At 43.0% G+C, this 14,692-nt stretch overlaps 1 protein-coding gene across 3 annotated transcripts in view; it reads right to left on the bottom strand.

Moving 5' to 3' along the window:
- PRKDC (protein kinase, DNA-activated, catalytic subunit) overlaps positions 1-14,692 on the bottom strand; it is a 524,414-nt gene that overhangs the window by 67,603 nt on the left and 442,119 nt on the right. For all 3 annotated transcript variants that reach the window (XM_033933710.1, XM_033933711.1, XM_033933712.1), the window contains 2 exons: positions 8,688-8,877; positions 3,989-4,163 (listed from right to left, as the gene is read on the bottom strand). In XM_033933710.1, the coding sequence (XP_033789601.1) occupies positions 3,989-4,163; positions 8,688-8,877 (365 nt within the window). The remainder of the gene's footprint in view (positions 1-3,988; positions 4,164-8,687; positions 8,878-14,692) is intronic.

Raw genomic sequence — 14,692 nt, 5'->3', positions numbered from 1 at the left:
GAAACCTGCACCTGTGTTTGCAATACAGGGGGAAGGTCACCTGAGGTTGCAGACAAAATGGAGGGGCCAGACAGAGAAAATGGCGAAGTTCCCGCCAAAAATGCTCCCTCCATGGCCTGTAGCGGCTGAGAAGCCTGAACAGTCCCAGCCGCTAAAACAGGCAAGTCGGCATCAGCTGTCAAAAAATCAGCTGAGAGGGAATCCTTCGGGGAATCCCTCCGTGGGCGGTTGGGGAAGACCGGGCTTCCCCACTGCTCCCAGCCGACTCGCGAGGCACCATCGGTGGGGAGCTCTGGGCGCCTGCAGCCGCTGCCGACGGAGCTCCACCACCTTACCGGGCCAAACTACCGATTTCAGTCCGGCCGCGAGTGCCTCGCGGCTGGACCTAATTGTGTCCTACTCCCCCGGAGAAGGGCACAATTGCTCCATACGCGACCTAACTAGAAACAAAGTGCCGGTTAGAAGAAAAAATACAGTAAAAAACATTAAACTGACAGGGAAGCAACCCTGCAGACCGGCACTACCTCAGGATTTTTTTTTTTTTTTTTTACAAAACAGACTCCACAGGCTCTCGAAGCAATATGCCTTGCTTGATTTAGGGGGCAAGGCTTACTGTTGAGGCTCCTCTAAAAAAAAGTGGGGAGGTGAAGGAAGTGGGGGGAGGGACCCCGCTCGAGACCCGCCGGGTTTGACACCCCTGAGGTCGGACGGACCCCCAAACAGGGCCCGCCCAAGCTCCGTCCGCCAAAAACAGGGACTAGAAACCCCCTAAACAAATTCCAACAGCCCTACCAAGGGAGATGGGTACAGATCACTCAACACCTGCTGGAGACTGAAAGAAGACTGATGTAAATAGAGAAGGGAGTATATTATATACTGTCCCACAGTTTTGTTTTCAGTCTCCACCTGCTGGTCATGATTGGATATATACCCATTCGTAAAGATTAACCTCTACTGGTCTGGAGAGTGCTAAAGAAAAAGAGATTGTTCACTCTCTCCAAGGTGGAGCGAACGAGAGGTCACTCTCTAAAGTTAAAAGGGGATAGACTCCGTACAAACGTAAGGAAGTTCTTCTTCACCCAGAGAGTAGTTGAAATCTGGAACGCAAATCTTCTGTTCTTATATATCTAATATAATAAAACGCTAAGCGCGCATGTGCACTCTTACCTGCGTGATCCATGATTCGTAGGTCCCTGGCCGGCAGGAGTGCACATGCGCGATTACAACGGCCCCACACTCGCAGACCCCAAGGTAATGTTGTGCGGACTGGTCAGCTCCCTTACACTGCACGTCCAAAGTTCATTTTTAAGTTCACAGCCGCTGCGGCAGCTCCTCTCACGAGTCGCACCTGCGTCGGAGAAGACTTCCGATGCAGGCGGGGATCGTGAGAGGAGCCACACGGCAACTTTAAACTTAAAAATAACTCTGTCAAGGGCCTAAGGGAGCCGGCCAGACCACGGAGGGGGAAGGGGAAATGCTGCTGCGGCAAACATTCCTCTCACCCCATGAAGCAAGCAGCCGGCTCTGAGCCACAGCCCAAAAAGCTCAAGCTGGACAACTGCCGAGGTAATTCCCCTTCACTTCAGGGAGTGATCTGGTATGGTGGTGAGACAACCAACTTCAGGGGGCTGCCTCTCTCCCGTTGGCGTCACTGTCCAATTGGACAGAAATACCCACTAAATTAAGCTCATATAGCTGTCGCTTCACCTCTTCTAGCTTCGTAGCATAATCATTTTTAACTTGCCTGGTTCTAAGGTCACTTCATCTCTTTTAGCTTCGACTCCCTCCCCCTCACTATAAGGCAGCAGTTTGTCATCATTGCCCCCCCCTCCCCGGTGCACCTGAACCCCCGTTGAGCCGACCGTCCCACCGCGAGATGACCACAAACCTCCCGGCTCCAGTAGCGTCCGCAGTATTCTAAACACGTTGCTTCGCGACCTTCTATTGCCCTGATTTCCTCTGCCACGGCCCTGATGACATCGAGACAGAGATGTGGCAGAGGAAATCACAGGCAGTAGAAGGCCGCGAAGCAGCTTGTTTAGAGTGCTGCGGATGCTGCTGGAGCCGGCAAGTTTGTAGGTCGTCTCGTGGTGGGAGGGTCGGATGGGAGAGCCAGTGGGGTCTGCTGCACTGCGGTAGTGACGGGGGGAGGGGGGAGATGGAAACATGCTACACAACCGTTCTACTGAACAGGGGGATGGGAGGGAGGGAGGGATAGAAAAATGCCGGGTTCTACTGTACGTGGGGATGGGGGGGTACAAATGGAAAGATGCTGCTCAAGGATTCTACTGCACAGGATGATGGGAGGGAGGGAGGCAGGCAGGCTGGCTTCGGGGGTGGGGGTGGGACAAAGTGTGGAAGGCAGTGAAGGGGACATATGAAGGAGGCACTAGGGGCACTAAGGACATAGGAAGGGGCACTAAGGACACAGGACAGAGGCACTGGGGGCACTAAGGACATAGGAAGGAGGCATTGGGGGCACTAAGGACATAGGAAGGGGCACTAAGGATACAGGACAGAGGCACTGGGGGCACTAAGACATGGGAAGAAGGCACTGGAGGCACTAAGGATGTAGGAAGGGGTATTAAGGACATGGGAAGGAGGCACTGGGGGCACTAAGGATATAGGAGGGGGCACTAAGGACATAGGAAGGAGGCACTGAGGGCACTAAGGACATAGGAAGGAGGCACTGAGGGCACTAAGGACATAGGAAGGAGGCACTGAGGGCACTAAGGACATAGGAAAGCGGCATTGGGGGCACTAAGGACATAGGAAGGAGGCACTGAGGGCACTAAGGACATAGGATGGGACACTATGGACATAGGAAGGGGGCCACGGAGAGACAGGCAGCCATGGGGCAACAGAGAAATATAGGCAGACAGAGGGCCAGGGAGACGGAGATAGAGAGAAAGACAGACAGACAGCGTCCAAGGAAAGAGAGACAAAGAAAAAACCCCCAGACAGATATCTACTCTAGCATCCGTTAATGTAATGGGCTTAAACACTAGTGTTTGTTTATATATATACACTAGTATATAGTATATTAGATTTCTAGCATTGGGATATTTTCAAGAGAAAAATATAGTTGCCATGACTTATGAATCAACCCTTTGTATATGTGGAACAGATGTTTAACCTAAAGAAAAGGTGGGCTGGAGAAAATGCATTAGAGATATTTAATTAATCTCCAAGTAAAAAATGCATAGAAAGGAGCCTCACTAATGAGCGGACTTCATGGGATGAAGGTAAAAATGGGTGGACTCAGCAGTAATCTAAAGAAATATTTATTTAACGAAAGGGTGATGGGCACATGGAACAGCCACCCAGTGGTGGTAGTGGTGGATACAAGGATACTGTCAGAATTGAAGAAAGCATGGGGTGAGAATAGAGGGTTTATGAAGGAAAGTAAAGGATTATAAAGCTAAGCAGGTAGTGCAGATAGACATCCAAAGCCATATGGCCTTTAACTGCCATCATGATCTATGTTTCTATTTACACACTTACCTTTTAAAATTTATCTTATACAGTACAGTATATGGTTTTCAATATTTCCTGTCAATACGTGTTATCAAAAGTATTTACATGAAGCCATGAACTTTGGATATTAAATTATCAGTTTCTCCACAAAATGTTTCCGTATGACAGCATGGTCTCACGTTAGAAAAATAAAATTTGAATGAAAGACCTTGTTAAAGCATTAAACTCAATGTTGCTCCTAAACATTGGGTCTATATTTCCCGCTCTCTCTCTCTCATTTATTTATAGTTTCAAACAATATAGAATAAGAGAATATAGAAGGTAGATACACAAAGTTAATTAATTCAAAGGTAGAGAGGAAATATACATTTAGTATCCCCAAATTAAAGTCCAATAAATAAAGAGAGAAGAATTAACACTAATGTCAAATGAAAAATATCACAGAAAAAAATGTCTGAAAACAATACTAGAGGGTCTATATTTTTTATTATGCATTAATATTGCACATTACCTAGTAAAGAAACAGTTTTAATCACTGACAGCACTTGATCAGGGATAGTTTGGCTTTGACTACGGCTGTGGGTATAACGACAGTAGCTGTGAATCCATCTCAATGACCAGTCATCTCGTGTTTTAGATTCTCTGTGCAGCTCCTTTAAAAGTTTCATAGCAACTGAAAAGTTGTTCTGAATGAGGGGGAAAAAAAGACAGATAACTCTTAATTTTTGGTGTGTGAATAAAATCCCTCAATTTTTCACTTACTAACTTCTTATCAAGTGATTTAACCAACATAAAATTCAAGTGTAGAGCAACTAGATTGAAGACAACATACCAATAGTTCCCAAACTGTGGGTTGAGACCCCCGAAAGAGGCCATATCATTAGTACTAGGGTTACAGACACGGGGCTTCTCCCCTTCCTTCTGGACCTCTGCTATGCCCAATAATGGAAATCAGCATGGGACCTGAGAGTCAGTAAATGTTCACATGTCCAAACTTCCTAAATCCGTGGGCTTCCTGTTAGATTCAGAAACACTGTGGCTATGAAAGCACATTGATGCACAGACTCCTGTGCTGACTACTGCTGCTGTTTTCATGCTTTGGCTAAGTAAGCATTTGGGCCATCTTATCTTACACTATATTTTTAATATCTTCACTTAATTGCTACCAATATTAAACTTCTTCCTCAAGAGATATTATGAATTGCTTTCTAATGATTCAATGCATAGGTTTGTAGGGATTTTCAGATATCCACCCGAGTCATGTATCTCGTGGTGGCAGAGATCCTCATTACTCCCAACCTAGCATTTTTAGCATTTCAACATTGTTTTAATAAACACTTTTTAATAAATAATTTTTTTTGCATTTTAACTTTAACTTTTATTTCTAAATACTTGTCATATCCAGTTGATTTGTATAAATTATAACTTAGCTTTTATATGTAGCAAGGGGATTGAAACTACATATAATCAAAACAAAAAAAAAGTGTAATAAGTGGCCTAAATCGGTACTTAAATGATCAAAAAGCCAGATTGTCCCAAGTACCGATAATCAAAGCTGGTTTTAGATGTATCAAAAACCAGCTTAGGCCTTTCCCCTGCCTCTAAACGCATAGAGCGAAAAGAGGCGTTTTTAGAGGAGGGGAAAGGGCAGGAGGTGGGCCAACCTAGACATAGTTGTACAACAGGTATAACCAAAAGTGTGAACAGGTTGCCTAGTCGGTACTTATACGCTTTGACTTAGACTAAGTTAAAACAGGTATAAGAACATAAGAAGTTGCCTCCGCTGAGGCAGACCATAGGTCCATCCTGCCCAGCGGTCCGCTCCCGCGGCGGCCCATCAGGCCCATCGCCTGAGTAGTGGTCTATACCTATCTATACCCTTCAATCCCTTTTTCTTCTAGGAATCTATCCAAACTTTCTTTGAAACCATTTAATGTTTTCTTGTCTACAACAGCCTCTGGAAGCACGTTCCATGTATCCACCACCCTCTGAGTGAAAAAGAACTTCCTAGCGTTTGTTCTAAACCTGTCCCCTTTCAATTTCTCCGAGTGCCCCCCTTGTACTTGTGGTGGTCCTTAATTTGAAAAATCTGTCCCTGTCTACTTTTTCTATGCCCTTCAGGATCTTGAAGGTTTCTATCATGTCTCCTCTAAGTCTCCGCTTTTCCAGTGAGAAAAGTCCCAACTGCTTCAACCTGTCGGTATATGGGAGATTTTCCATTCCCTTTATCAGTTTAGTTGCTCTTCTCTGTACTCCCTAAGTGCTGAAAAAGGGGCCGCTGAGCTGATCGCGGCTGCTGTGATCAGCTCAGCGGCCCCGGCAACCTGCCCACCCCCACCGCAATGGTGGCAGCAGGAGAGATGGCTCATCTCCCCTGCCGCGATGGCGAACGCCCACCCCCCTGAACCGTGGCACTTCGGGGTGAGGATCGCGGCAGGGGAGATGAAGTGCCGCAGTTCATCTCCCCTGCCGGCCCTCGAGGATCGAGTTTGACAACCCTGGCCTAAAAGGTCTGGTTTTTGGTGTTTGGGACTTAGGCTGTTTTTGGGCTGATAATGTGTTGTAAGTGTAGACGTAGTGGTGGTATGACCGTTTAAACAGCTAAACATAGAGGTAGGCCATTCTCAAAATAAACCTCATTTTGGACGTTTGTTTTGAGAATGGACATTTTCCCTGATTGTTACTTTCAGCCTTTAGGGCCTAGGCCAAAAGGGGACTTAGATTTTTTTTTTTATTATTATGCCCCTCTAAGTTATAATTTATACAAATCAACTAGATATGGCAAGTATTTAGAAAAAAAGTTAAGAGTTAAAACGCTAAAAGTATTTATTAAAACAACGTTAAAATGCTGAAAATGCTAGGTTGGGAGTAATGATCTCTGCCACCACGAGATTCATGACTCGGTTGGATATCTGAAAATCCCTACAAACCTATGCATTGAATCATTAGAAAGTAATTCATAATATCTCCTGAGGAAGAAGTTTAATATTGGCTAAGTAAGAGCATGATGAAGTATGTATGTTCAGTTTATTTGATATACCGCTTTTCCTTACAATTATTGTCGGATCAAGGCTGTGCTTAAAACTTCCCCATCTGTCCAAAAAGGCTCACAAGCTAACTAAAGTGGATGAGAGAGGAGCAGAGGACTGCTATTTAGTCATCAGCATCTGGTACCACATGGCTTTTCAAATGTTTAAAAAGGGGTCATACTGGATAAAGTTTGGACAGCACTGCGGTATACCCCATACGATTCATCTTGTACTACATGCTAAATAAATAGAACACTGCCTGGATCATAATATGGTCCTGGCCGATTAGCAATGGATTTGCTTTATCTGTTTCACAGAAAGCAGTCTGGGTGATTGCCAAACTCAACTGGCTTCGAAACAATACTCATTGTGCAACTGGTGCTAACGCCACCTGCCTACATCTGCACACTGCAGTAGTGACTCTTTTCTCTCTCTAGAGAGGAATCAGCATAACATACTTTAGGCACTTTTCAAGCAACAGGTAAAAAAGTTATTCACAATCCTTTCAGGACTACCACGATAAGAAAATGACATTTAGTATAAAGAAACTTATAAAAAAAAGTTTCTGATATCATAGAACTGTTTGTTTGTGTGAAGCGCTTTCAATCAGAGTTCTGTGTATGTTAAAAAGCTGTACAGAGTAATTGTAGTGCATCACCTTGAATAAATGATTAGGCGATCAATCAAATTTTAAATAAACTTGAAACTTGAATTATCATCAAGCCAGCAGACAAAAGGAGGCTCAGTGGTAATTACAGACAGAATACACAGAAAAGAGACCGAGATAACCTGACTATTTAACATAGCATCCACACAGAAATATCTAAAACTAAAAAAGCTTTACCCACACATTTCCAGGGCAGCTGTGGTTTTAACTGGAAAGCCCAGTACTAATCCATCCTTCTATTGTTACCTTCTTTATGCTAACTAAAATCTACAAACCCAAGCATGGCAGCTCTGGGGGGGGGGTTTGTGGGCAGGATGTCCTTCTCTTCTTCCCCCCCCACTTGGTCTGAAGCCCCTCCCCATGTTTATCATTTAAGCAGCTGTTCTCCATGTGTTGTGCATACACACAACACAAGCACAATAGCTGAGGCCATATAAAATAAAATCAAAAAAGTCCTTTGCAGCTGAGCCAGGACTTTTGGGTTTTATTTTAATGGGCTCACACAATGCAACCACAAAAGCCGGGGCTAAAAGAACTCCTCCCTGGACAGCCATTCCTCAGGAGCCAGCCAACACCCCACCGATGCCATGACCAGAGCACCCCTCCCCCCCATACTTAAAAATAAATCGTCTGGGGGGATGCCCATTCCCTCCTGTCACAATCCAGCCCCCCCCTATCTGGCCACATGACCCAACCCTCCTTGTACTTTTTTTTTTTTTAAATAAGACCTGGCAGGAGGGATTCTCACCCCTTTCTCTTGGCAGGCTCACCTCTTCGAAATGGTGGGCCTTCCCCTTCCCGGTGCATCCTGGGATGCACTGGGAGGGGCCTAAGGCCCTGATTGGCTTAGATGCCTAAGTCTCCTCCCCTCAGCTAACAGTGAGAGCAGCAGTGGCAGGGCTTTTTTTTATGGGAAATTTGGGGGTTGGAAGGAGGAGCTGTGCCTAGGATTGCTCTTCTGAGCAAGCACCAGGCACAGTTCCTCCCCCCTTTACCGGCAATTCTCTGCACAATAGCATGCATATAATTTGCATGATATTATGCTAAGCATCACTAGTAAAAAAAATTGCTCCCACCACAGTATTTTTTTTACCTGTGGTATAGGAGCTTTGAACATCAAGGCCTGTGTTAATCATATTAAAAAATTTTTAATAGTATTAAACAATTAATGTGTTAATCGCGTTATTACCATGTTAAATGTTCAGCCCTAATTATTTTCAAATTCAAATACATAGGAGCCTCACTCAAACCTAGGCACCTAAACCTTTTGAAAACTGGCCTTTATGTTACTAGAAATGTCTCTGCTGGATACACATGATTAGAAGACTGGAAAGAAAATTAGTTCACAAAGCTCTGTTTCAGCATTTTTTTTTTTAAAGTTCAAAATGTTTATTGGTTTTGTATAACAAACAGTAAAATAGCAAGTACAATTAACACCAAACATCTTTTTAACTGTACTTTCCAGAAATTAGCTAAAAATGTCTTAACGAAGACTAAACAGAAGTTGTTGTCACCTGTTTTCTGGCACTCTCTACCATCTTCAGTTTCATATTAAATTTGCAGCTTTTTATCATTGAAGTAATGTCTTCATCCTCTCCATCCACTTCCATTCTGTCACATGTATCACCCCCTCCATCCACTTCCATGCTGTCATCAGCTTGGAAATTAGGAAGTTTCTCTCGGATTTTGTCAAGATAGAAACATCTATAAAATGAGAAAAAGAATACCACACAGACTGAAAATTAAAGTTATATAATACTGTATATCAACTAATTTTTAAAGCCACATCACTGATACGCAAATGTTTCATTCCTTCAAGATTTCTCAACTCCCCCATGACACATATGGGGTACAAATAAAAAAAAAATTTAGAATTACAATTTTTTCATCAGAGACTAAGGGCCAACACAGTCAACTCTGTACATGATAGATTTCTGATATCAACAATGTTGCTGTTACTGCCAATATTCTACCAAAATTTTCCAGCTGGAGATTTTATTTATACAAAATTCTCATTAATACAAATATATTAAATGGAAATGCCACAAGTCATCTTACTTTTGGGTCTTAATGTAGCACAGTATAACTAGAATAATCTATCTTTATCTACCATTTTATCCTTAAATCATTTTTATTGAAGAAAAAAAAAAAGATACATACATGTTTATCACAGTGGAAACTGGTTCATTATTAAGACAGACCTGAGGAAATCCACTGCTTATTCCTAGGATAAGCAGCATAAAATCCGTTTTACTCTTTGGGATCTTGCCAGGTACTTGTGACCTGGGTTGGCCACTGTTGGAAACAGGATAGTAGACTTGATAGATCTTCGGTTTATCCCAGTATGGCAATTCTTATGTTCTTATGTACGATCTTCTAAACATTAATGTTTCCCCACCATATATAACATTTTTCACTACAGTGGACATCAAAAGTGCTAGCAGCTCTATATAAAATCATGACTCAGAGTCAAAGAGATACAGCCAAAGGGGAGAGCCCTTTTGAAGCCAACCGAGAAGCCTGAGTTCTTTGCTACATGATTACTGATTTTCTTTAGTTGTTCAGGATGAATAAGAGGAAAGGAAAATGGAAAGAATGAATGGAGATCAAATCATTTATTATTTAAGAGCCTATGGATTAATTTGAAAAAAGTAGAAGTTCCCAGGATCAGGCTGTAAACTATGGGGCTCATAATCGAAACTTTTAAACACGTCTAAAAATCAGCCCAAGTCGGCACTTGGTCATCCTAAAAGACTGGTCGTCCACGTGCCGATAATCGAAACAGCTTTTTGGATGCATCCAGGAACTTTTTAGGCCTCTGAATGCCGCTGTTCTAATAGAGCTGAAAGGGGTATTTCTGGAGGAGTGGTTAGGGCAGCATGTGGGCCGACCTAGACTTAGTCATCCTGCAGGGATAATCGAATGTTTGACCAGACTTCCTAGGGAAAACTTATATGTTGTGAGTTAGACCAGTGGTTCCCAACCCTGTCCTGGAGGACCACCAGGCCAATTGGGTTTTCAGGGTAGCCCTAATGAATATGCATGAGAGAGATTTGCATATAATGGAAGTGACAGGCATGTAAATCTGCTCCATGCATATTCATTAGGGCTAGCCTGAAAACCCAATTGGCTTGGTAGTCCTCCAGGACAAGGTTGGGAACCACCGAGTTAGACGATATAAAAGCAGGTATAAGTGCCAAAAAGGTATCGAAAGTGACCAGATAACCACTTCAGGGACAAAGTAAAGACCCTCCACTCACTCCCCACATATTCAATGATCCCGTCGCACCCCCACAAAGTTCAGAATAAAAACGTACATACTTGCCTCCGGAAAGCCTAGTAGAGCTGCACAGAGGTGGCTTCAGTAGTCTGGGGGGGTGGGCTACTGAACCATAGAGAGGAGGATCCAGGCCCATAAGCCACTCTAGCCACTACATTAATGGTGGAAAATGTGAGCCCACCAAACCCCCCTGTACTGCCATATAGGTGCCACCTGCAGACATAAGGGCTATTGGGTTATAGATAGGTGGGAATAATGGGGCTCACAATAACCTATAAGAGAGTTCTGATGAGATGTTTATGTGGCACTCTGTGAAATTCACAGCAGTGCCCTATAAGGTGCATATATCTTGGTGGCCAGTCCATAAAAATGCTGACCCCTCCCACATCCAAATGGTCTTGTTCTGGGCGTTTGGACTTGGATGAATTTTTGGTTGAGAATGTGGTTTAAAGATAGACATAGTGGCGGTCTGGACGATCAAACGCCTGGACGTACAGAGACATGATTTTTGTGAAAAAAATATTTTAGGCATACTTTTTGAGAATGGACATTTTGCCGCTGCCAACTTTGGCCGACTAGCAATCTACGTCCAAATCAGATTTAGACATATGTTTTGATTATGCCCCTCTGTGCCTTTTAATAGTGAAAGTTATGTAGGTAGAAGAAGATTCCTTACAATTTGCCTCTTTCCCCTCTATCTGGGGACTTGGCCTCCATAATCGAAGAGATAGCAACTATTGAGATAACTAGCATCCAAATCCCAAATTTCACTACCAAGAACAAGGAAGAGAAAACAGCTTCAGTCACGAATTGTGTACTAAAGCTCTGGGTATGGCTTATGCATAAATATTTTAGGAAGCGTCTGAATAAAGGTAAAGAGAGAGTCTTTTCCAGAGAAAGGAACATAGTAAACCAAAGGACATAATTTGAGGTTGAGGGATGGGAGGCTCAAGAGCAATGTAAGGAAATTCTTCTTTACGGAGAGATTGACAGATGCCTGGAATACACTCCCGAGAGAGGTGGTGGAGAGGAAAATGGTGACTGAATTCAAAAAAGTGTGGGATGAACACAGAGGATCTAGAATCAGAAAATAATAGTAAATATTGAAGAACTAAGGCCAGTACTGGGCAGACTTGCATGGTCTGTGTCTGTATATGGCCGTTTGGTTGAGGATGGGCTGGGGAAGGCTTCAATAGCTTGAAGGGTGTAGATGGACTGGAGTGAGCTTTGACGGAGACTTCAGTGGTTGGAACCTAAGAACAGTACCGGGCAGAGCTTTGGATTCTTGCCCAGAAATAGCTAAGAAGAAGTTAAAAAAAAACCCCAACAAATTTTTAGATTGAATCAGATTGGGCAGACTAGATGGACCATTTGGGTCTTTATCTTCCGTCATCTACTACGTTACTATATGTTACATTTTTTCTTATTTCAGTTAATGATTTTTCTGCAGGGCTTAAGATGCCTTAGAACCAGTCAACTCCCTCTCCTCTCCTAGTGCTCAGTTGAAGAGGAATATGAGGGCAAGAATTAGTAGAATCAGGCACAGGGAGGGAGGGGCTCTGTTTTATTTCTAAGGTTAATTGCATTATCTTTGGGACATTGCTGTGAACAAGGCTGCCCTGGAACTTCAATAAGATAAGTTGCTCTGCATTTCATATTCTGCTCTTTTCACTGGTTTTCAGCATTATATCTGCTTAATTTCTCTTCTCATCTCTGTTTCTTACTAAAAAAAAAAAAAAAAGCACAAAAAAAATAAACCCTTCTCTTTCCTCTGTTAAATCTTATTTCCTCTTTCCCTTCATAGGAATAAGGGTAAGACTTATAGTCCCACCAACCCCAGGGACCACTATTCATATATAGAGACCCATATAATCAGGACTACTCAAATCAAGTCACTTCACAACCAATCAAGATGACCTTTATTCTATGCAATCACTGTGGTGCTTTAATTCCAAGACATACTATTTGGAGGCTTAAGGCTTGCCCCATCTGTCTTCAACTTGCCAGTATTAAGGAGGAGCTCTGCAAACTTAAACAGGAATTGAATACAATTAAAGCAGCTTCCATCACTCTACAAAATCATACCAACTTACCACCTCTACCTCAAAGAATAAAACAGCCCAGAAATAAATGGGTCACAGGAGGCTCAGGAAGACTGCGGCATGTAACACAGAAACATCCACCTTCACTAATATTACCTCTACAGAATTCCTTCGCTCCACTGCGATACTCAAGAAAACAGAAGGGAGGTGGGACTGGAACCAATGAAGGTAACTCAAGAGAACAAGCGCACCCTAAGTACAAATAAAAAAGCCAAAAACAGAAAACTATTACTGTTGGGGGATTCCATCATCAGAGGCATTAACCTTGGAACACAGGGCGAGGAGACCAAAATAGTGAAATGTCTTCCAGGATCCTCAGCTACCAGGAGTTCCAGGCAAATACTGACTATAATTAAGGAAGAAACTAAGGATTTTAACACTGATGTTGTTATCCATCTGGGAACAAATGACCTGGCCAACAACTCCACACTTGCAGCACAGAAAGCTTTTCGGGAGCTTGGTGAGGGCGTGAAACCTTTTGTAAAGACTTTAGCTTTTTCTGAAATACTGCCTGCATATGGAAAGGAGAGCAAAGAGTGAAAAACACAGAGGACTTTAATAGATGGCTCAGAGCCTGGTGTCATCAAGAAGGCTTCAGGTACATAGGAGGATGGGGAAATACATGGAAGGATAAGAAGCTATATTGCACTGATGGGCTACATATTACTACAGCAGGAAAAAGAAACCTTGCAGAGAAATTTAGACAATATTTTTCTAGGCATTTAAACTAGAAGGTGGGGGTGGTGTATGTACGAAGGACAATTATAAAGACCACCCCCGGCAAAAGAAAAGGTGTGATAGTAGTAAAGGCTGCAAAATAAGCAATATCAGCAACTCATTTCTTAGTATTGCAATGGAAAGTGAAATGACACAAAAATCCATACGAAAAAGGAGATTATCGCTGAAAAATAGCTGGAAAGCGATGACCACAAATGCTCGCAGTCTAAGCAACAAAGTTCATGATCTGCAAGCCCTGATGTTAGAGGCAGATCTAGATATTGTTGCTATCACAGAGACATGGTTCAGTGAATCACATGGATGGGATGCAAACATACCGGGATATAATCTTTTTAGGAAGGACAGAGATGGTCATAAAGGTGGAGGAGTAGCTCTCTATGTAAAGATCAATATCCAAGCAACCGAAATGCAAGGGACCTGGGGAGAGGAAGAAGCGATATGGATTGCTCTGAAAAGAGAAGATGGAACTTCTATCTACGTGGGTATAGTCTACAGACCTCCGACTCAATCGCAGCAAATTGATAAGGATCTGATTGTGGATATCCAAAAGTTTGGAAGGAAAGAGGAGGTTCTGCTGTTGGGAGATTTCAACCTGCCAGATGCGGACTGGAATGTTCCGTCTGCGGAATCGGAAAGAAATAGGGAGATTGTGGATGCCTTTCAAGAGGCTCTGCTCAGACAAATGGTGACGGAACCCACAAGGGAAAAAGCGATATTGGATCTGGTCCTCACAAATGGAGAGAGTATCTCTAATGTTCGAGTGGGTGCTCACCTGGGAAGTAGCGATCATCAAACGGTTTGGTTTGATATAACGGCTAAAGTGGAGAGCGGCAGCACGATACTTAAAGTCCTAGATTTCAAACGTACGGACTTTAATGCAATGGGAAAGTATCTGAAGAAAGAGCTGTTAGGATGGGAGGACATAAGAGAAGTGGAAAGACAGTGGTCTAAGCTGAAAGGAGCGATAAAAATGGCTACGGACCTTTATGTGAAGAAAATCAATAAAAACAAGAGAAAAAGGAAGCCGATATGGTTCTCCAACCTAGTGGCTGAGAAAATAAAGGCAAAAGAGTTGGCGTTTGTGAAATATAAAAAAAACCCAAGAAGAGGAGAGCAGAAAGGACTACAGGGTGAAACTGAAAGAAGCCAAGAGAGAGATACATTTGGCGAAGGCACAGGCGGAAGAACAAATGGCTAAAAATGTAAAAAAGGGAGATAAAAATTTTTTCAGATATATTAGTGAAAGGAGGAAGATAAAAAATGGAATTGCTAGGCTAAAAGATGCTGGGAACAAATATGTGGAGAGTGATGAGGAGAAAGCAAATGTGCTAAACAAATACTTCTGTTCTGTGTTCACAGAAGAAAATCCTGGAGAAGGACCGAGATTGTCTGGCAAAGT

The sequence above is a fragment of the Geotrypetes seraphini genome, chromosome 2 (genome assembly GCF_902459505.1).
Source record: "Geotrypetes seraphini chromosome 2, aGeoSer1.1, whole genome shotgun sequence".
NCBI lineage: Eukaryota > Metazoa > Chordata > Amphibia > Gymnophiona > Dermophiidae > Geotrypetes > Geotrypetes seraphini.
The sequence above is the reverse complement of the archived record's forward strand: the minus strand, read 5'-3'. Positions and strand labels throughout refer to the sequence as shown.